The 23,006-nt window shown below is 38.6% G+C and overlaps 1 protein-coding gene across 1 annotated transcript; it reads left to right on the top strand.

Annotated features, from left to right (window-relative positions):
- The first annotated feature begins 11,289 nt into the window (after window positions 1-11,289).
- LOC125276200 (E3 ubiquitin-protein ligase TRIM39-like) lies at window positions 11,290-15,373 on the top strand. Its single transcript, XM_048203730.1, has 6 exons — window positions 11,290-12,080; window positions 12,206-12,301; window positions 12,479-12,712; window positions 12,804-12,954; window positions 14,486-14,512; window positions 14,659-15,373. Exons 1-6 carry the CDS (start codon window positions 11,505-11,507, stop codon window positions 15,237-15,239), a joined length of 1,665 nt encoding a protein of 554 aa, XP_048059687.1. The 5' UTR covers window positions 11,290-11,504; the 3' UTR covers window positions 15,240-15,373.
- Window positions 15,374-23,006: the final 7,633 nt, after the last annotated feature.

Genomic DNA, 23,006 nt, shown 5'->3' with positions numbered 1-23,006 from the left:
GTAATATAAAAAAAATGAAAGTCAACCTAATATAACTTAAATAGTCTAAACTTAAACTGCATGTGCTTGAAAGGGGGCATGAGCACACATAAATATTTGGTAACACTTTAGAATACTGTATCGTACTTACTGCATAACTAATAAGGAATTACTGCAGAATTAATCGGTAGTTCGTCATTAACACTCAAGTAACTACTATTAACTACTAAGGAATATGTGTTAACTAATCAGTATGTCATAGCGTTTTTTAATTGTGTTAAGTAACTATTAGTTAATCAGTAACTAATCAATTCAGTCATGCCTCCTGAAGAACTACGATTAAGTAACTACTAATTCAGCTTCAGGAGGAATAACTATTAAGTAACTATTAATGAACTGTGAAACTCAGTATCAGGTTATGGCCCTTTCTTCTTTACTACTAATGTTAGTTGATTTACTTAGATTTATGCCTACTGTACTGATATATATATATATATATATATATATATATATATATATATATATATATATATATATATATATCAGTATATATATATATGCTCTGCAAATATTGTTAAACATTCGTTCATTTGCGCCACTGTATGTTTCTGTCGGTGGGTGCTATAATGTTGCACGTCTTGCATCACATGCAGGTCAAAGTTTGAGCGCACACATGTAATATCTGTGAGTTTTGTAATATCTCCCGTTTTGCAAGAGAAAAGGGACTGGGATTCCAACTGTCAGCGGAGAGGTACATCGCTCTCGCATTATAACAATGCGCTGGCGACACTTACACTAAACACTGTAGATACCACATTAATGAACTGTAGAATTAGAAGAAAGTTGTTTATTCATTTATGTTTTTTAAACGAATGGTGAATTCTTCGTGTTTTTCCTCGTGCTCGACCATTTCCGTGGATGGCGCTTGAGAGTGTTAATTTTTTTATTCAAGTGTTGTCTGCAACCAGAAAATCAGGATGGATCCGTGACCTGCCAATACCTCAGGTATGTTTATGGCCTTATATATATTTTGTGTCTGTTTTTACTCAAGATATTTCACATTACTATTATAAAGTGATGCCAAATGAGTTCTGTATTTAAGGCAATGATCATTACCACATCATGCTCAAAGAATTACTTCAAACCCACTGATAATTAATAAAGAATTACCACATCATTCTCAAAGAATTACTAAGAACCTGGAACAGTATTCTAAAGTGAAAACAATGGGAACCCATTGATAATTAATGAAGAATTACCACATCATTCTCAAGGAACTACTAAGAACCTGGAACAGTATTCTAAAGTGAAAACAATGGGAACCCATTGATAATTAATGAAGAATTACCACATCATTCTCAAGGAATTACTAAGAACCTGGAACAGTATTCTAAAGTGAAAACAATGGGAACCCATTGATAATTAATGAAGAATTACCACATCATTCTCAAGGAATTACTAAGAACCTGGAACAGTATTCTAAAGTGAAAACAATGGGAACCCATTGATAATTAATGAAGAATTACCACATCATTCTCAAGGAACTACTAAGAACCTGGAACAGTATTCTAGAGTGAAAATATCCTTGTGCATAAGTAATAAAGCCTAAAGTAGTACTAACATAAAAAATGTAATTTTACTTTAAAAGATGACACATTTTAAGAACATTTACATTTATTGCAGTGTTAATAACATTTTCAAAAAAAATATATAGAGATTTCCATACAACAAAACAATGAAAAAAGTGAACACTAAAACAAGAAAACAATACCAAAATTTTACATCAGATTACTAGGAACTTACCAAATATAACAACAGAAGACAGCAAATATGTGTATAACTTCAACTTTCAGCCAATGGTTCTCTAATACATCTAATTCATGTTATATTTTTCTGGCAAAGGTCAATAAGCATGCCATTCTTCTTTTTTTCCTCGATGATGCTTCGAAGTGGCTCCCTTGTGCACATTTCTTTGCACTGTTTGGCAAACTCTGACAGTTTCTGGCCTCTGTGGAACTTTTCACGCAATGTCTTGTAGGCTTCAGCATCACAATACTCCAGCTCTGCTATCGCTGCCGTATCCACAACCGTTTTTCGATCCACCCCACACTTGTGGTACGACACATTGATGTCCTAAGACACGAAACGATCGGTTTTTGTGAGAAACCGAACGGTATTTATATCAATTTTTAACTCTAATACACCACTATGTCCAACTGCCTTCATCCTTCCATGACGGAAGTGATCTCTAGCACACGTTGAAGTCTACGCGCGCGACATCACTTCCGTCCAGAATGCAATTTGACCTTATTAACATGGAGGATGAAGGCAGTTGGACATAGTGGTGTATTAGAGTTAAAAAATGATATAAATACCGTTCGGTTTCTCACAAAAACCGATCGTTTCGTGTCTTAGGACATCAATGTGTCGTAATACAAGTGTGGGGTGGATCGAAAAACGGTTGTGGATACGGCAGCGATAGCAGAGCTGGAGTATTGTGATGCTGAAGCCTACAAGACATTGCGTGAAAAGTTCCACAGAGGCCAGAAACTGTCAGAGTTTGCCAAACAGTGCAAAGAAATGTGCACAAGGGAGCCACTTCGAAGCATCATCGAGGAAAAAAAGAAGAATGGCATGCTTATTGACTTTGCCAGAAAAAAAATAACATGAATTAGATGTATTAGAGAACCATTGGCTGAAAGTTGAAGTTTAGGCATACACATATTTGCTGTCTTCTGTTGTTATATTTGGTAAGTTCCTAGTAATCTGATGTAAAATTTTGGTATTGTTTTCTTGTTTTAGTGTTCACTTTTTTCATTGTTTTGTAGTATGGAAATATTTATTTATTTATTTTTTTTTTTTTGAAAATGTTATTAACACTGCAATAAATGTAAATGTTCTTAAAATGTGTCATCTTTTAAAGTAAAATTACATTTTTTATGTTAGTACTACTTTAGGCTTTATTACTTATGCACAAGGATATTTTCACTTTAGAATACTGTTCCAGGTTCTTAATAATTCCTTGAGAATGTTGTGGTAATTATTTATTAATTATCAATGGGTTCCCATTGTTTTCACTTTAGAATACTGTTCCAGGTTCTTAGTAGTTCCTTGAGAATGATGTGGTAATTCTTCATTAATTATCAATGGGTTCCCATTGTTTTCACTTTAGAATACTGTTCCAGGTTCTTAGTAATTCCTTGAGAATGATGTGGTAATTCTTCATTAATTATCAATGGGTTCCCATTGTTTTCACTTTAGAATACTGTTCCAGGTTCTTAGTAATTCCTTGAGAATGATGTGGTAATTCTTTATTAATTATCAGTGGGTTTGAAGTAATTCTTTGAGCATGATGTGGTAATGATCATTGCCTTAAATACAGAACTCATTTGGCATCACTTTATAATAGTAATGTGAAATATCTTGAGTAAAAACAGACACAAAATATATATAAGGCCATAAACATACCTGAGGTATTGGCAGGTCATGGATCCATCCTGATTTTCTGGTTGCAGACAACACTTGAATAAAAAAATTAACACTCTCAAGCGCCATCCACGGAAATGGTCGAGCACGAGGAAAAACACGAAGAATTCACCATTCGTTTAAAAAACATAAATGAATAAACAACTTTCTTCTAATTCTACAGTTCATTAATGTGGTATCTACAGTGTTTAGTGTAAGTGTCGCCAGCGCATTATTGTTATAATGCGAGAGCGATGTACCTCTCCGCTGACAGTTGGAATCCCAGTCCCTTTTCTCTTGCAAAACGGGAGATATTACAAAACTCACAGATATTACATGTGTGCGCTCAAACTTTGACCTGCATGTGATGCAAGACGTGCAACATTATAGCACCCACCGACAGAAACATACAGTGGCGCAAATGAACGAATGTTTAACAATATTTGCAGAGCATATATATATACTGATATATATATATATATATATATATATATATATATATATATATATATATATATATATATATATCAGTACAGTAGGCATAAATCTAAGTAAATCAGCTAACATTAGTAGTAAAGAAGAAAGGGCCATAACCTGATACTGAGTTTCACAGTTCATTAATAGTTACTTAATAGTTATTCCTCCTGAAGCTGAATTAGTAGTTACTTAATCGTAGTTCTTCAGGAGGCATGACTGAATTGATTAGTTACTGATTAACTAATAGTTACTTAACACAATTAAAAAACGCTATGACATACTGATTAGTTAACACATATTCCTTAGTAGTTAATAGTAGTTACTTGAGTGTTAATGAAGAACTACCGATTAATTCTGCAGTAATTCCTTATTAGTTATGCAGTAAGTACGATACAGTATTCTAAAGTGTTACCAAATATTTAATATAACATATAATATAGTTTAATATATTTAATATACAATATTTAACAAAACCCTAAAGCTTGTAATTCCACACATAAAACATGTCAAAGATCTGATGATGTTTTATTGTCATGTGTCTCTACAGAGCTGAAGAGGATGCAGCAGTATGAAGGTACAGTGTGTGTCTGAACTACACTAGATTACATTCATATACTCACAGCTTCATCACTGACCTACAGGATGATTCAAAATTCAATATTAAAGGTCCCGTTCTTCGTGATCCCATGTTTCAAACTTTAGTTAGTGTGTAATGTTGTTATTAGAGTATAAATAAAATCTGTAGAATTTTAAAGCTCAAAGTTCAATGCCAAGCGAGATATTTTATTTAACAGAAGTCGCCTACATCAAACGGCCAGTTTGGACTACATCCCTCTACTTCCTTCTTTAATGACGTCACTAAAACAGTTTTTTGACTAACCTCCGCCCACAGGAATACACAAGAGTTGCGTTTGTAGAGTGTGTTTGTCGCCATGTCGTCGAAACGCTGTTATTTTCATCCCACAGTCCAATCACCGGGTCTGATTCCGGCTCAAATTGATAGGGTAAAATTAAAGACGTTTACAATAACACTGAGCGCATGCATCTCCACGTTATGGTAAGAGGCGTGACCTTTCTGGGTAAGGTTCGCTAAGCTGCTGTCGAATCACAACACAGGAACCGCTGGCACAATCAGAACTCGTTACGTATTTCTGAAGGAGGGACTTCATAGAACAAGGAAGTCATCAGCCCGTTTTTATGACAGTGGAAACAGCGGTATACAGATAAGTAAATTATGTGAAAAATACTATGTTTTTTTACACGCGAAACATGAACACATGTTATATTGCACACTATAAACACAATCAAAGCTTCAAAAAAACCACAAAAAATGGGACCTTTAAAATTCAATGATACAGCTCATCCTCAACTCATCCTGTCTGATAATAGAAAACAAGTGAGCTGTGGAGACATTAGACAGAAACTTCCAGACAACCCAAAGAGATTTGATTACTATGTAAGTGTCCTGGGAAAGGAGGGATTCTCCTCAGGGAGATTTTATTTTGAGGTGCAGGTGAAGGGAAAGACCGCCTGGGCTTTAGGAGTTGCCAGAGAATCCATTAACAGGAAGGGAGAGATCACATTGAGTCCCAGTAAAGGATACTGGACTGTGTGGCTGTTCAATTGGAATAAAAATGTGTCTTTCTCAAACAAATATGCAGCTTTCTCTAATCCCCCTGTCCCTCTGTCTCTGAGAGTGAAGCCGCAGCGGGTCGGTGTGTTTGTGGATTATGAGGAGGGTCTGGTCTCCTTTTATGATGTGGAGTCCAGCTCTCATATCTACTCTTTCACGGGTCAGTCTTTCACTGACAAACTCTATCCATATTTTAGCCCATCCTTCAACTATTATGGAACAAATTCTACCCCACTGATCATCACACCTGTCAATTAAAATAAACGAGCATGTCCTGATAAGTATGATATAAAAATGTACTTTCTTTTGTATTTTTACAATGTATTTTGTGTGTGTGTGTGTATGTAATTAAAAATATGAAAACAATATGCATATGCTTAATGGTTTATTTTATTGTTTATGTACACAGCAGCATGATGGCTCAGTGGTTAGAGCTGTTGCCTCACAGCAAGAAGGTCCCCAGGCTATTATTCTGATAGAAACATCAGTCCCAAAACACTGAATACAGTGACAAATGTAAATGTATAACTACAGGAGGAGTTCTGACATCACTCAGTGAGAGATTCAGAGAAAGTGGAATACCTGGAGGAATGTTTTATTATGCAGGGAGGAGCTCTGTGTCAGGGAGCAACATTCCTCCTACTCACAGTCTAAAGACATGCAAGTTAGGTGAATTGGACAGTCAAAATTGCCCATGTGTTAGAGCCCTGGGACTGGTCATCTGTCCAGAGTGCTTTCCCCCACCTCTGGCCCAAGAAACTGGGATAGGCTCCAGCCCTAAATTCACAGTATTCATACAACATATAGGTAATAAAAAAGTGTCCTACTTCTTCTGCCAAGATTCTGAAGTTCACATCCAATGAACACTTTACTATCCACATACCATGGGAGGAGAGTTATGAATGACACAAGTAACTCTATAGCTCACATGACAATGCTAACATGGCAGTGGCTGTAGTACATTCAGATTGCATTTATACTACACACATTTATGCTTGATAATACTTTATTCATACTTGCAATGAGGTTCGGAGTGTGGAAGAAGGAGGTCGGAACTGGCAAACATTCAACAAACCTTAACAAACAAATACAAAATGAAAGTAAAAGCAGCAGCCCCTCATGGATGACTGCACACATATAAACAAAACATGTAAAGTCCAGGCCTGGTCCTCTCTTGTCCTTCACTGTTGTCGCTCCTCCTTTTATGCTCCCTGAGATTGCCCTGTTCTCATGGCCCTCGGCCTTGTCCTGCTTGCCACTATACTATACACATGCTTACTTTTTGAACTGTCATGAAGTTCTCAAATGTAGAACCTATTCAGACTATAATTTCAGATGCTGTAGATGAGGAGAGAAAGGCTACAGGAAGGACAGCTGAAGGCCTAAACAAACTCTGCCCAAAAGTTATGCTTAAAAAGTTGCAAACCTTATGTGAAATGTTAGGTTTCTGTTTGAAAAGATCATTTTCACATAGTCTGGAGAGATATATGGGGACAGAAGGTTCAGACTAGAATATATTTTACAGTAGATTTAAATTAGTTTAGAGTTGGTTTAGAAAAAGTACAACTGTATTTTAACTTTAATAAATTTAATCGTTTGTAACACATATACAAGGAAAGTGGACAAATAAACATGTTTGATATATTAAAACATCTGTGTACCATCAATCATTTTAATTATTTCTAGAACACTTTTTAATTTTTTTAAGAAAACTGATAAGATAATGTGAAACACCAAAACAATACAAACATGCACTTAGAACAGCAACAACAACAACAACAAAAAACAATGTACCAAAAAACAACTGATAATAAGTGAGATGTCAGTCAATACAAACCAATTTCGGGACAATTGGAAAAACACCATTTAGTAAAGTAGAATAGGACATAAATTGATAAATTGTAAGCAAACTCAAATCAGAATACTACAACTTATATACACAGGGTAATGAGGTGAACACAGCTGAGCCAAATGACGAAATCAAATGAATAACCATGATAACAAACGATTAACTGAGGCAGAAGGTGGCAAAACACAAAAAGTCCAAACAAAACCATGACAGAATACCCCTCCCGGAAGGCGAGGATGAGGAGATGGATGGCGAAGGGACGGGAAACAGGGCTGGTGAAGGGATGGCACAAACAGGCAGGAGGAGGCTCTGGAGGTGGACGGATGACTGGGAGGAGGATGAACAAAAAGTCTAAGCTGGTGATGGAGGTTGAGAGAGCCATTGGATGACTTTGAGCAGGGGATGCTGGATGTTTACCCAGGCTACAGCCAGGGAAGTGCCCCATGGCGCCGTTGCTGGAAGGAGGAGCCACGGAGGAGCACTAATGGGAACCGCCAGGGGGATAACAGAAGGCAAGGACGGCATGGATGGAAACCAACATGTAGCCAAAGAGCCGAGGTGGTGGAGAGATGGTGAAGTGGCAATCCGGAGGTCAGAGGGTGAACTGGAACGAGCCTGGTGGAGCCTGAGGGAGGGCAAAGCAAGCCAAAGGGGTGGAGGACCAGAGAGCAAAGGATGGTCCACAAGTCTGCAATGCAGGTGAAGCGATGTCCGACCCAGGTAGAGCTGATGTGCCGAGGGAGTCTGGCGAGACTGAATGGCTGATGGTTCACACTGAGGTCAAGGGTGGAAGGAGCGCAGGCGCAGGAGCTAGTGCAATGGGTCAGGAGAAATCGTAGCGCACCAACGCTGGAAGTGGAGCCTCGGGCCCTTCATAGGAGGAGATGGCTCCCAGCAGGTCCGAGATGGTGCCACACTACTGAGAGGAGGCAGAGGTGGTACAGTGGGACTGATGGGAGATGGTGATGACTGGATGGCTGAGGACTACTGCCTGACTGCCTTTCTACAAACAAAACTAACTACGGTGATTCTTTGTCTTCGGGTCCTCATCTTCTTCAGTCCTGAGCCTGATCCTTTGCCCAGCAAAGATACCTCTCACAAAACTATTTTCATGTTAAGTGTCAGCACACCAGTATCACTGATCTACTCACCTGCTCAAGTTTGCCTTTGCACCTTTTTTTTTCAATAAAGCCTGTTGCATTATCGTCATGAGCCTCCTCTTCTGTTGCATGACACCTGTTTATACTTGATGTATGGAGTATCCTAAACAAATAAATTGCACCACTTGCAGAGAATCCCAACCAGAACAGCAAGACTTGAATGAACCTGAATGAATTTCTTCTGTGAATCACAAAAGACATTTAGAAACTTATGCAAATATTTCTTCTTTAGTTTACTTAGGCTATACAGTAGAAAGGTTGAGATTAATCTGAAGAAACATCAGTCCCAATACAATCAGACACACATGAACTCAACACACCCAGTACAGGGACAAATGTAAGTGTGTAAATACAGGAGGAGCTCTGACATCACTGTAGTTCAGAGAGATTCAGAGAAAGTGAAGCTGACTTCATCAACAACAATATGGACGCCTGAAACGATCAACCTCTTTAAACAACAATATTTATCTGTTATTTATCTGTTTATTTATTTGTCTGTCTATCTATTTATCTGCTTTTCAAAGAGTCTTGTGGACGCATCTGATACTCAAAGGTAAGTGATAGAAATATAAAAGAGATTGTCCTGAACAGGTTGGATGAGTTATGGAAGAGTTAGGGTCAAATACTAAACTACTTTAATTGTTTACTGCACTGAAATGGTATCAGAATCATATTAAAAGTATGCCATTTGATTAGTTGTAAAGCAAAGTTTGGTGTTTCTGTAATTTTGTCAAAGGGCATTAAGACTAAAGAAACCAGAATTAAATGACCAGCAGACAGACTGAACACAAACCTGCTACACTGCAGCTGAAAGTCACATTTACAATAAACAAGATGAAAATTACTTCTGACCATACATATATTTTGTGGAGCGATGTATCTAATTCTCTATAAAGGAATATATATTTTTAGTTGAAAGATATATCACTTGTACTTTGTTCTTTCTTTAATTTAAACAGCAGGTCAAAGTTTAAATTGCTCAGAGTTTATGAGTCTCTCACTGTGCTTCAAAGAATGATTGTATTTCTGTCATTATTAAATCTTGCATGAGATTTAACCAGTTTAATAGAAATATTTGATTAAATTGAATCATTAAATTGTCATGAATGATCCATTATGGTTTTAAATGAAAAAGTAATGCATTTACATAACTTCAACATCACTCTCTTTCAGAGGTTATAATAACAGTGAATGGTTTGTTTGCTCTTTGAAATGAACTTATGTATGAAATAATAAGTAACCCAAACTCAGACTCTTGAGGTAATATTTAAACCTCAGTGACCAAAAATATGCTCATTATCACAAGGAACAGGAAGATGTTTCTTCAGTCCATTGGTCATATTTTACGAAACACAATATCTTTCTTTTTTCTTTTTCTTGAAAAGGCTTGAAGAGGGAAAGAACAATGGCAGAATCTTTACCAAGATTAACAAAAGCAAGAATAATCAGTAGACAGAGTATAGAGCGTAGACCTCCATGTAAGTTAGTCTTTCCTATACTCATTATTATTAGGGGCCAAGCACAGATTTTATCTGCTGGCGTTCTTCGTCTTCTTCTTCTTCTTCAGAATCTACTTTCGCTCTGGAAGTCTATAGCAGCCCATAGAACGGCTTACGGGAAAGTTGTGAAATTTGGTGCACAGATAGAGGTCAGTCCCAACATTAGAAACACAGATTCTGCTGTCTCTAACTCAATTTTTTTAGTGCCACCAACTGTCCAAAGTTTCACTTGCATTTATGCTAATAACTTTTGAACCATAAGGGTTAGAAACAAAAAAACTTTTTCCTCTGATTCCTTGGCTCAAGCTGATTCGATCATAACAATTAGAATTTTCCAGAAAAAAACCCTACTTTTTGTAACCCTTCCTAGGCCGTTGCTCCGATTTTCATGAAAATTGATCCAGATCATCTTCAGACCATGCAGACAAAAAGTTATGGAATTCAAATTGATTTGTCAAAACGTTTCTGAAAAATGTGCAAATGAATATGTTAATATGTAAATTTTATAGCGCTTGCGAAAATAGATGTTAGGCTCTATCTCCTCAATGCTTTATCGTATTCAGACCAAACTTGGTCTATGTCATCACAAGTATTCTGCGTTTCAGCACAGCGCCACCTAGACACAAAAATGGCTATTTTTGCTTATAACTTCTGAACAGTTTGTCCAAAAATCATAAAAGTGGTCTTGTTAGATTCGGGGCATCATGCCAAGTCATGACAATGATATCCAATTTTCCCATATCTGCCATTTTGGGCGTAGGCCATTTTGAATTTTGTAGTAAATTGCTGTATTTTACGAACGCAAGAAAGTATCATAAGGAGACTGAGAAGTTTCGGACCAGCGCCGCCTAGTGGTGAAAAAATTATTTACATGCTTAGAACTTTGACTTATTTTCATGGGATTCCTGAATCCATGCCAAGTCCAACGATACCAAAAATGCTAGGTTTTGCCTTATGGTTGGTACAACGTTGTGATTAGCATTTAAACAACATTCACGAATATCTTAGAAACCGTTAGTCTGATCGAGACGAAACCACTGTAGGAAATTTGGAAACAGATCATTGACTACATGCTGATGGCCAAATGAGATATCCTAAACAAAATGAGATATTTCATTAAATTTGACACGCTTATGTATGGGGGCACTCTGAGGACATACAAAAAAATGGTGGGATGGCCACTTGGTGATGCTATAATTGAACAGAACATGAAAATGGCTCTAACTACAGTACTTTTGGTCTGATTGATTTTAAAATTGACATGCAGTGTCTTTGTCTTAGTTGCTATCACAGTCCATTATGACATTGTTGGTCTGCTTCTAACTTCCTTGTTTGCTTCTGTTGTGCTTGGCCCCCTAATTGCTGCTTGCAGCAATATTTCTTATTATTTTAGTCATTTAAGCAAAAGACTTTAGATTAAATAAAATGTGTGATTTCCAGCAATGTCATCCTCCAGCAGCCGACTGACTGAGGAGCTTCAGTGCTCGATATGTCTGGACGTGTTCACTGATCCAGTCAGCACTCCATGTGGACACAACTTCTGCAAGACCTGTCTGAATAAGTGCTGGGACACCAGCCAGACCTGCAACTGTCCATACTGTAAAGAAACATTCAAGCGAAGACCTGATCTCAAGATTAATACCACACTCAGAGAAGTTGTAGATCACTATAAAAAGAAACGTCCTGAGAAAAAACATGTGAAAAAAAATCACACAGAACTTGAAGTTCTGTGTGACATCTGTGAGGAAAGAAAGCTGAAAGCTATAAAATCGTGTCTAGTGTGTCAGAGCTCTTACTGTGAAACTCACCTGGAGCGTCATTTGAGAGTGGCAGGTTTAAAGAAACACAAACTGATGGAACCTGTGAGGAATCTGGAGGACTATATATGTCAGAAACATGAGAGACCTCTGGAGCTGTTCTGTAGAGATGATCAGACATGTGTTTGTCCGATCTGTGCCGTAACAGACCACAAGAAACACAACACTGTTCCTATAGAGGAGGAGAGTAAAGAGAAGAAGGTAATAGAAGTCACTAACAAACTGATTTTAAAACGCTCATCATTTTTAGCCAAGCTGTGACAATGAAGTTTGATTTTATTAAATAAATAATTATAAAAACATATTGTGTTGTTCTCTGTCTAAAGACTCAACTGATAAAGACACAGAAAGATGTGCAGCAGATGATCAAGGAAAGAATCAAGAAGATTCAAGACATCAAACATTCAGCAGAAGTCAGAAAAGTGTGTTTAAAATAATTTAATTTATATTCAATTTATTTATATATTTTTTCATATACAAAATTTAGTTCAGATCTCGGATTTTGAAAACCACAGAAACACAGAAGTATGTGCAAAAGAAACACCGACTCTTACCTTAGTAACACAGATAATAATTTGTTGATTTACTTGGTTGAGCAGAGAAACACAGAGGAGAAGAAAGCAGCCCGTGTCGAGCTCTTCACTGATCTCATCCGCTCCATTGAGAGATGTCAGACTGAACTGCTGGAGATGATGGAGGAGCAGCAGAAAGCAGCAGAGAAACAGGAGGAAGAGCTCATTGAAGAGCTGGAGCAGGAGATCACTGAGCTAAAGATGAGAAACACTGAGCTGGAGCAGCTCTCACACACTGAAGATCACCTCCACCTCCTACAGGTCAGTCAACATCTCTCTGATCAATGATAATGCAGTATATGACACCATAACACTCCCCATGCTGAAGGATTTCTCCTCTCTCCTGCTGTAGATTTACTCGTTCCTGTGCAGCTCTAGAAACACCAGGAACTGGTCTGAGATCAGTGTGAAGACTGATGAGAGTCTAGAGACTCTGAGGAGAGCTCTGACTCAACTGCAGAACACTCTACAGGAGAAACTCACACAAACTGGTACGGTTATTGGTATTTATCATTATGGTATTTATGATCTTTTAAAGGGAAGGTAGGCCATTTTGGAGAGGCTAGCAAAAGCAAGCTAGCAAGCTAGCTTTCAGAGCATCTCCAGAACCACCCCTCATTCAAAACACATGAACGCACACAGCAGAGTCTGCAAAGCGTCATGAGACAAGAGACATTGTTAAATTACCTCATGTCTCAAACCACATAACATTACAATAATAATGAACGTAAACAACTTACAGAGCTCTCACTTGTACCACCTGAGTGCTGCAGATTCATTTTGGCATTGATAGTGCTGACATATAGAAACGTATAAATCTGAGTCCGAGGATATGAACAGCTCTAGAACATCACAGGTTGCCATCTCATAATTACGGTTATGACATGGCATGGACGCAGCATAAGCTCGTTGTTTAACAGGCAGGTAGGTATCATCGTATCATTGCATCCGGACCACATGTATTATTGAATGCTATCAGGATGTGAAGAGAGTTTTAGTATAGTATAACAAAAAGTGTTTATGAAAAAATGCCTACCCTACCTTTAATATCACTAATGAAGAATGAGTCTGGTCTGAACTGAAATAAGAGAAGTATGTGATCATGTGTTTGTGTCTCATCATCACCTCACAGCTCTTCTTGAAGAGAGCATGTATTTTTTAGCTCTAATTTCTGAGCTGTTCATCTTGTACTGGAGGCTTTATTACTATAACCACAACCGTGAGAAACATTCATTTTTTTTATTAACTGTGATTGTTTATGTGATTGTTCATGTGTTATAATGGAAATATTTGTGTATGGAATTATAGACAAGCTTTAAGGGATAGTTCACCCAAAAAAATAACATTTGCTATCATTTACTCACCCTCAGTGATCTCTGTGAGATCTTTTTTCCCCAGCAGAACAAAGAAGATTTTTAGCTGAAACCGTGCTCCTTGGTCATTCATATTGTCAATAAGTCAACCGCTACCATCACTCTGAGAGCCAAAAAAAAAAAAAAAAAAATAAATAAAAAAAAAAAAATATATATATATATATATATATATATATATATATATATACACAGGCAAAACAAAATTAATACCAGTGTCATTTGATGTTACATTGAGGTCTTATGTTAAAAAAGTGAAATGATTAGTCTCTGCAAGAAACTGAACGTTATTTACAACATCATTCATTACCTGTAATCCTCAGCCTCAGCAAACGGTCCTGAGTGCATTCATGAGAGTCTGGAGCACAAGCTCCCTGTCACATAATGACGTTGTCACAGTTGGTTTTGTAATATGTAATATGTAATATACGTTATTAAATAACGTATGTCAGACTGCACCAAGGACCATGGTTTCAGCTAAAAATCTTCTTTACTGTTCTTTTGAAGAAAAAAATGTCACCTACACCTTGGATGACCTGAGGGTGAGTAAATTAACAGCAAATGTTAATCTTTGGGTGAATTATCCCTTTAAAGCTTGTTTATAATTCCACACATAAAACGTCTCAAAGATCTGATGATGTTTTATTGTCATGTGTCTCTACAGAGCTGAAGAGGATACAGCAGTATGAAGGTACAGTGTGTGTCTGAACTACACTAGATTACATTCACAGCTTCATTACTGACCTACAGATGATGAACCGATTAAATATTTCAAACATCTTCATCACAATCATCTTTGCATTGTAAAGTTATGATTCATATTCTCTGTTTTCTCAGTGGATGTGACTCTGGATCCTGATACAGCTCATCCTAATCTCATTCTGTCTGATGATGGAAAACAAGTGAGAGAAGGAGACATAGAGCAGAAACGTGCAGAGAACCCAAAGAGATTCGATTACTGTGTATGTGTCCTAGGAAAAGATGGATTCTCCTCGGGAAGATTTTATTTTGAGGTGCAGGTGAAGGGAAAGACTAAATGGGATTTAGGAGTGGCCAGTGAATTCATTAACAGGAAGGGAGAGATCACGTTGAGTCCCAGTAATGGATGCTGGACTGTGTGGCTGAGGAATGAGAATGAATATAAAGCCTTTGCTGGTCCTCCTGTTTCTCTGTCTCTGAGAGTGAAGCCGCAGCGGGTCGGTGTGTTTGTGGATTATGAGGAGGGTCTGGTCTCCTTTTATGATGTGGAGTCCAGCTCTCATATCTACTCTTACACTGGTCAGTCTTTCACTGGCAATCTCTATCCATTTTTATGCCCATGCTTTAATGATGGAGGTAAAAACTCAAGTCCACTGATCATCACACCTGTTCATTACAATAAATCAGTCCCTCCAGGATTTCGCGGGACTTTATTCTGATTTTTGCGGCCTAAAGAGCTTTGCGGCTCTTGTGTAGTTTTTCAGTGAAAATACACCGCAGTCAACATTCTTCAAACATTTGTATTACTTTTCAGACCTCAAGAACCATTGGGCTCTGTAGTTCCTAAAAGGAGAACACTATAATTTAAAAATGTAATTTCAACATTTAATTTCAAATGTAACACCAAAAATAAAAAAATAAAAAATTGTTTTAAATAATATTGTTTGTTTGAGATTGTTATAAATAATAAAGGTATCAATCAATTTTGTATATATTATGTATCACATATGATATAACAGGCTTTTGAGTAATGTTTAAGGGATTTCTCAATCATCATTGTAAGCCTATTGCATTGCATTGTGTTTTGGTTTTGTATTTTACTTTCTTTTTCATGACAAGTGGTGCCAGAAATGTAAAGTAGAAGCTTTCTGTGTTTACAAGAGTAATCCTATATTACCCCTGTTCTGTATAGCGCCACCTGTCAGAGAGTGAATTTACATTTTCATTCAGCGTCTTCTTCACTTGTTCTGCCTTGCTCCTCGTCCATTTTAGGGTTGTTTACAGAATGTGCAAGCCTCTTTTATGCATCATACAGGCACTGTTGATAAAAAAGAACCGACAGATGGAAACTATGTTATTCAGCTTACAGCGGGAGCGAGGTTACGGTGGTTGACTGACTAATAGTGACAGATGCAGGCATTGCCGAAGCAATGGTGCAAACAGAAGTTTAGAGATCAATTCAACTTCAAAGCACGTAGCTTACTTCAAAGTAGACTTTGGCTGAATGTGCATTGAGATGATGTCACACGATGTGTCTAGGCCCAAAATCTATGGCAATTTAGAAAAATTGCAATGAATATTGAATAATAAATACTGAATATTGTGGAGTTTGCTTAATTTTGCTTTAAATTCTGAAATTGCGGAATCCTTGAGGTACTAATAAATTAATTTAGATATCTATCATGAAATTAAAGACTGAAGCTACAATATGTAGATTTTTCTCCGCTAGAGGTCACCTATTCAAAACAAAGGCGTAGCTTGATGACGTCGAGTTTGAGTGCGGATTCTTGGGAGATGTTGTCTTCACCTCACAGCCGGTGGAAAAGAATCGGGATAGGGCTCGAGCAGAAATCATGTTCATGGATGAGATTATTAACGTTACTGTGGTATGAAGCAGCGCAAGGCCGAGTGATATTGGAGCTGAAGGAGGCTGCTGGAGCAGTTGCTAATGAGAGACATTAATGGACACGCTTCGAGAGCAATGGAGCTCTTATTATGCCACAGTCGTCGCTTCTGCTTTTTCTGGTCAAGCGTATGAAGTAACACAGTGCTGTTTATCATTATATACATTCGACTGTGTTGAAAATAGGGATGTGCCGAACAAAGCTTTTGAAGCAGTGAGGCTTTTACATCAAACGGCATCGGTGCTTCAAAGCTTTTGAAACAGTGCTCTACTTCGCCATCTGGTGGTCAATAAAAATTCCTACACTACCGGTGTCATTCAGTTTTGTTAGTTGGGATTGTCATTGTAAGGTTTATTTGTATATTTATTAACCATATATGTCATTAGAAAGATAGTGGCGTGTGTGTTTGTGTTTGCAGCAAAATTTTATTGCATTTTGCACAATACAATGACAATAAAGACTTTCTGTTCTTTCTGTTTTTACTCGCATCAAACTTGTATCTTTTCACCTTTTAAATAGATTGTTTAATACGCCAATAAATTAGGTCTGTGATTTTTTCATTGCACCATTTTTTGTGTGTTGCTTACAAAACACCACAAGCATGCACATTGTTAAAAAAACAAAAACAAATGCACAAATACAAATTTAAGAATATTATTTGTTTCACTGTGCTGGAGCTTAAGCTGCTCCTTTTTTACTAATAATGTCACCAGCTTTAGAAAATATTTGTTAATTTGAGCCCGGTGATGTGTCAGTGAGGTAACGAAGCTTCATTTCCACAGGTCACGTGACAGCCTCATTTTAAGCAGTGCTCCGTAACACTGTTTCGAAGCACTAGTGTGTCGAAAACTTGAGACGTTGAAAATTATGTTATAACGTTACTCTGTGCATTCGCTCAGCAAATCCTGTGAGACTCTTGTTGCACACTGCAGTAAGCTAGATCAATTTTAGAATATCATTAATAAATGCTGGATGGCTTATGGTGATAAATGGCATGCAGTTCATTTTAAAACATATTGTATGATGGAGAAAATGCTGTATTAGCTACTTAAAATAGTTTTTCTCTGAGGCATGGTAAAAAAAAAAAAAAAAAAAATGGTACTCTCGGAAAATCAAGAAAATTAGATTTAAACAATAAGACTAAACATGTTGAGCTATATTACAATAATTAGTTTTCTGTCTATAAATGTAACCAAACAGTTGTTCACTTGTCTAATAAAACATGTACTATATTAAAACATCTTTGGTGTTTTGTTACATACAGAAGGGGACAGAGACACAGGAAAGGTTAAGATCTTGTTTATTAAACAACCAGAGGATGATAGGCAGAATGCAGGTGAGTAAAGGCAGGATAAGTTCGTGACTGTAGCTGTGACTGGATCTGATGTTGTTTCTTATCTTTCCCAGGGAACGTGGAGCAGACAAGACACGATGACACTCACAGAGACACTAGGAGTCATGGAGAATGCTGGAGACAGGTAAGCAGGCATCAGAAGAGTCCTTGAGGTAAGCATAACAGATAGGTATGCATTAACAAGACCAGACAGTGACTGTGTGCTCTGGAGTGTCTTTTATGCTGCGGTGGTGATGAGTGCTGATGAGTGTCAGGTGTTGCTTGTTAATACTCAGGAGAGGGAGTGCATTGTGATTGGGTGAGTGAAGAGCCTGGCGTGTCTGTGACATGTTTACATGGTTTCTACAAAATAATCTATATATATATATATATATATATATATATATATATATATATATATATCTTTATATGTATAATATATTATATGTATATCTGTTATTTATATCTGTTTTATAAAGGAAACCTTACAGTGTCTATAATTCCACACAAATCATGTCAAAGATCTGATGATGTTTTATTGTCATTAGTCTCTACAGAGTTGAAGAGGATGCAGCAGTATGAAGGTACAGTGTGTGTCTGAACTACACTAGATTACATTCATATACTCACAGCTTCATTACTGACCTACAGGATGATTAAACACTGATATAAATATTAAATATTACAAATTTTATAATATCAAAATTTAAAAACATCATCACAAAATGTTGGTATTAAAGGGATAGTTCACCCAAAAATGAAAATTTGATGTTTATCTGCTTACCCCCAGGGCATCCAAGATGTAGGTTACTTTGTTTCTTCAGTAGAACACAAATGATGATTTTTAACTCCAACCGTTGATGTCTGTCAGTCAAATAATGCATGTCAATGGGAACACGACCTATAAGAGTCAAAAAAACATGTACAGACAAATCCAAATTAAACCCTGTGGCTCGTGACAACACATTGATGTCCTAAGACATGAAACGATCATTTTGTGCGAGAAACCAAACAGATAAACATAAAATTTTCATTTTTGGGTGAACTATCCCTTTAAGTTGTGATTCATATTCTCTGTTTTCTCATATTCTGTGACTCTGGATCCTGATACAGCTAATTCATATCTCATCCTATCTGATGATGGAAAACAAGTGAGACATGGAGACATTGAGCAGAAACTCCCAGACAAACCAGAGAGATTTGATTCATGTCCTAATGTTCTTGGAAAGGAGGGATTCTCCTCAGAGAGATTTTATTTTGAGGTGTAGGTGGAAGGAAAAACTAAATGGACTTTAGGAGTGGCCAGAGAATCCAGTAACAGGAAGGGACAGATCACACTGAATGCCAGTAATGGTTACTGAACTGAGATTTTGAGAAATGGGAATGAATATAAAGCTTGTGCTTGTCCTCCTGTCTCTCTGTGTCTGAGAGTGAAGCCGCAGCGGGTCGGTGTGTTTGTGGATTATGAGGAGGGTCTGGTCTCTTTTTATGATGTGGAGTCCAGCTCTCATATCTACTCTTTCACTGGTCAGTCTTTCACTGGCAAACTCTATCCTTATTTTTGCCCATGCTTTAACGACGGAGGAAAAAACTCAACTCCACTGATCATCACACCTGTCATTTACAGCCCTAATGTAAAATACAGGATGAAACAATGAATGTGCTGCTCCTCAAAGGATGAATTGTTTTTGCCATTTGTTATTCAGTTTCTAAAATCATCTATAGTTGCATATTTTAATGTAATGCTTGTTCAATTAATGATTTTTTTCCTCAATATTTCATAATTCATGCCATTTTTTTCTCCCATCTCCACCTGACAAAGAGAAATTTCCTCTAAAATGTTTACATCAAAATACAGTAAACTAAAGAAGCAATTGTGCTTCAGGCAACTCAAGTTTGAGTCCTGGCTCCTGGTCTTTTCCTAATCCAACTCCTCTCGCTCACACACTTCACTCCAACTATACTAAAGACAAAAACTAAAAAAATAAAGCTTAAAAGTTCTTGTATCAAGGCTGTTTCTACCATCTCACTTACATAATGTACAGTATATATGGTACTTCAAGGTAAAAAAAAAATCTTGATATTATAATCATGGTAATGAAAAAACATGGTATTATCAAGGTACCATGTTGCATGTTAACACCATGGTAAAACAATTTTACCATAGCACACATCAGTTTCATTCAAATACTCATTTTTTAAAAGTGATACAATTAGCATTTTATCAAATAAAATATAAGACTGTTTAATATCCCATGGTGCTGAAACAAAGTAGGAATACTAGTTTGAAACTAGTTTATTTGATCTTTTTCATTTGTACGTTTTTTCTTTTAAAGATACATATTTATGTTTCCATTTATTTGCAAATTAATAATGTGATTATTAATGTGTTCCCTATCATTATAGTTCACTCATACTGTGTCGCTTGACACATTGGGAAAACTCCTTTTTCTCTGATTTACTGAAGCCTTATAGAATCACGCAGTGAGTCAATGGTTCGTGCAGCTCTGCTGTGCGGAGACCAGCGCCCCACTTCTGGTGGAAGTGGCCTGGTCTCATTTGGGGGATCCGAAGAGGATCTCACAGAAGAACAGAGAAATCATTCTGACAAACACAGACATTCAACCTCAATTACCTCATGTCTAAAAAGACTGAAGATGTTTTAAAGGAAGAGCAGAAATCGTACTCGGTTACGAACGTAACCTTGGTTCCCTGAGATACAGGAACTAGTACTGCGTATGGGGAAAAGCTCCTTTTTCCTCCTCACTGAAGCCTTTTTCAATAGCGCAGTGTAACTGCACGTCCATTGGTTCAAAGAAAGAAACTTTTTGAACCAATGACGGCACGGCGTAGTCACGCGAGCCTATGGCGAAACAGCGCGCCAACGGGCGTGGCTATAGCTATATAAGCAAGTGTTTCACTATAGAACTCAGTTAACTTCAACTGAAGCGACGACACTGAGCCGCATATGTCGTGGCATGGCATAAAACGCAGTACTTGTTCCTGTATCTCAGGGAACCGAGGTTACGTTCGTAACCGAGTACGTTCCCTTTCGATTCATTCACTCTGCGTATGGGGAACGAATACAATCACGCCGTGCCACGGCAGGGAACGACAAAAACATATCTTGGGTGCCTAGGGGCCCAGCGGATACGTGAGGGGCCAGGGGCCGTCGAACCCTTATGTTACACTGGAGAGGGAAAGAATTCCCTGACAGAGATGCGATGACGGAGCTCGAGCGAGGCCGTCGTGTCACACCGAGAGGACCCGAGCATGCAAGGTCGGGACATCCAAGTTGTAGAACCTGACAAAAGTGGACGGCGAGGACCAGCCGGCCACCTCACAAATGTCTTTGAGTGAAACACCACTAGACCATGCCCACGAAGAGGCCATACCTCTAGTGGAGTGTGTTTTACTCTTATGGGGCAATCCAGGCCCATAGAGGAGTAACAGAGTGATCGCGTCAACTATCCAACACGAGAGGCATTGCTTTGAGACAGCTGGTCAGACTGCCTAAACGGCTCAGACAGCTCAACATAGGTCCTCAACGCCCTGACGGGGCAGAGCAATCCCATCTCTCGCTCGTCCGAGGAAGGCGGTAGCGCCGAGAGGGAAATGACCTGTGCTCTGAACGGAGAATGACTTTGGAGTCGTTGGGCCCGAACTCAAGGCATGCAGGGCTCACGGAGAGGGCCTGCAGGTCACCAACACGCTTCACCGATGCTAACGCTAGTAGCAGAGCAGTTTGAGCATCAAGGGCCGAAGGTCAGCTGACCACAGCGGTTCAAAGGACGACCTTTGAGGGCTGCAAGGACCGCAGAAAGGTCCCAGGTGGGAACGGTGAGTGGTCGAGGGGGATTCATCCGCCTAGCACCTCTCAGGAAACGCATAATAAGACTGTTTCTTCCCACTGTCTGGCCAGCACTGGGAGCGTGGAACGCTCCAATGGCTGCTACATACACCTTAAGCGTGGCAGGCATGAGACCCTTATCCAACCGCTCTTGGAGAAAAGACAGTATCAGAGATACATCACTCTCCACAGGGTCAACATTGCATGCTGAGCACCAGTCAATGAAGACCAACCATTTCTGGGCATAGAGGCATCTCGTAGACGGGATTCTAGCCTGAGAAATGGTATGTAGTAGGGGCTGGGCCGGCAAGACGCACGTCGAGAGATTTGGCATTTATAAAAACACCAGGAAGGGGGGGGGCGACATGTCATATTCAGGCGAGCAGTGTTTGAGACCGCTCCACCTCAATGAACACGGCTTGCGGGGCGGAGCCAGCAAGTAACGTGAACAGAGGGCATAAGCATATGATAGTTCCGCCGAGCTTTAGTGAGCATAGAGCTCGCTTTTCAGTGAGTGCATATGTTCTCAATGTAGCTTACTGGGCCGGCAAGTGAACAAGAGAAAGATATGCTATTTCAGCTGAATGTATATAATAGGTCTCACCCGAGAAGGGTGATATCTATCTATCTATCTATCTATCTATCTATCTATCTATCTATCTATCTATCTATCTATCTATCTATCTATCTATCTATCTATCTATCTATCTATCTATCTCAGGTCTCACTCGAGAGGAGGGACAACAGCATGTTATATTTTCTCAGCAACACAGCAGAAATATGCATCATTAAGCATATAACATGTTTCTTGCCCAAGTCGGAGAAGAATATCATGTCATTTCTCAATGGAGGCGGCATACGGGGCGAACCGGCAAGCAACGCGTTGAGACAAACTCCATAAAATTAGTATACAACATGTTTCTCGCCCGAGTCGGGGAAGAAAGTCATGTCATATTTCTCAATGAACGCAACTTGACCAGAACCGGCAAGGGATGCGCACAGAGATATGGAGAATACACTCAATCAGATTGAAAGTGTATCATAAGTCTCGCCTAAGACGGGAGAGCATCATGTCAAATTCAGCTGAGAGTGAGAGCTCGCTCTCGTGTGCCCAAGTGAGAGCCTTGACAAACGCGGTTTGCGGGGGCGGACCCGGCAAACAACGTGTTTGGAGAAGTGGCATTTGAAGCAAACACCAGCAAGAATAGAAAGATAAGCTCGTACTCAACCGGCGGAGACGGCAGGGGACGAGCTGCTCTCAGATACTGAAGGCGGCACGAGGGCGGCGCGGTGAACAGCTAGAGAACGAAGATCCACAGAGCGAGAGAGAACGGCGTGAAAACGGCGGAGAAATTGCTCTTTCAGGCGGCTAAAAACACTGGATATAGCTTTTTAAATT

This window comes from Megalobrama amblycephala, linkage group LG9 (genome assembly GCF_018812025.1).
Source record: "Megalobrama amblycephala isolate DHTTF-2021 linkage group LG9, ASM1881202v1, whole genome shotgun sequence".
Lineage (NCBI taxonomy): Eukaryota > Metazoa > Chordata > Actinopteri > Cypriniformes > Xenocyprididae > Megalobrama > Megalobrama amblycephala.
Note: the sequence above shows the minus strand (reverse complement) of the source record. Positions and strands in the feature narration are given on the sequence as shown.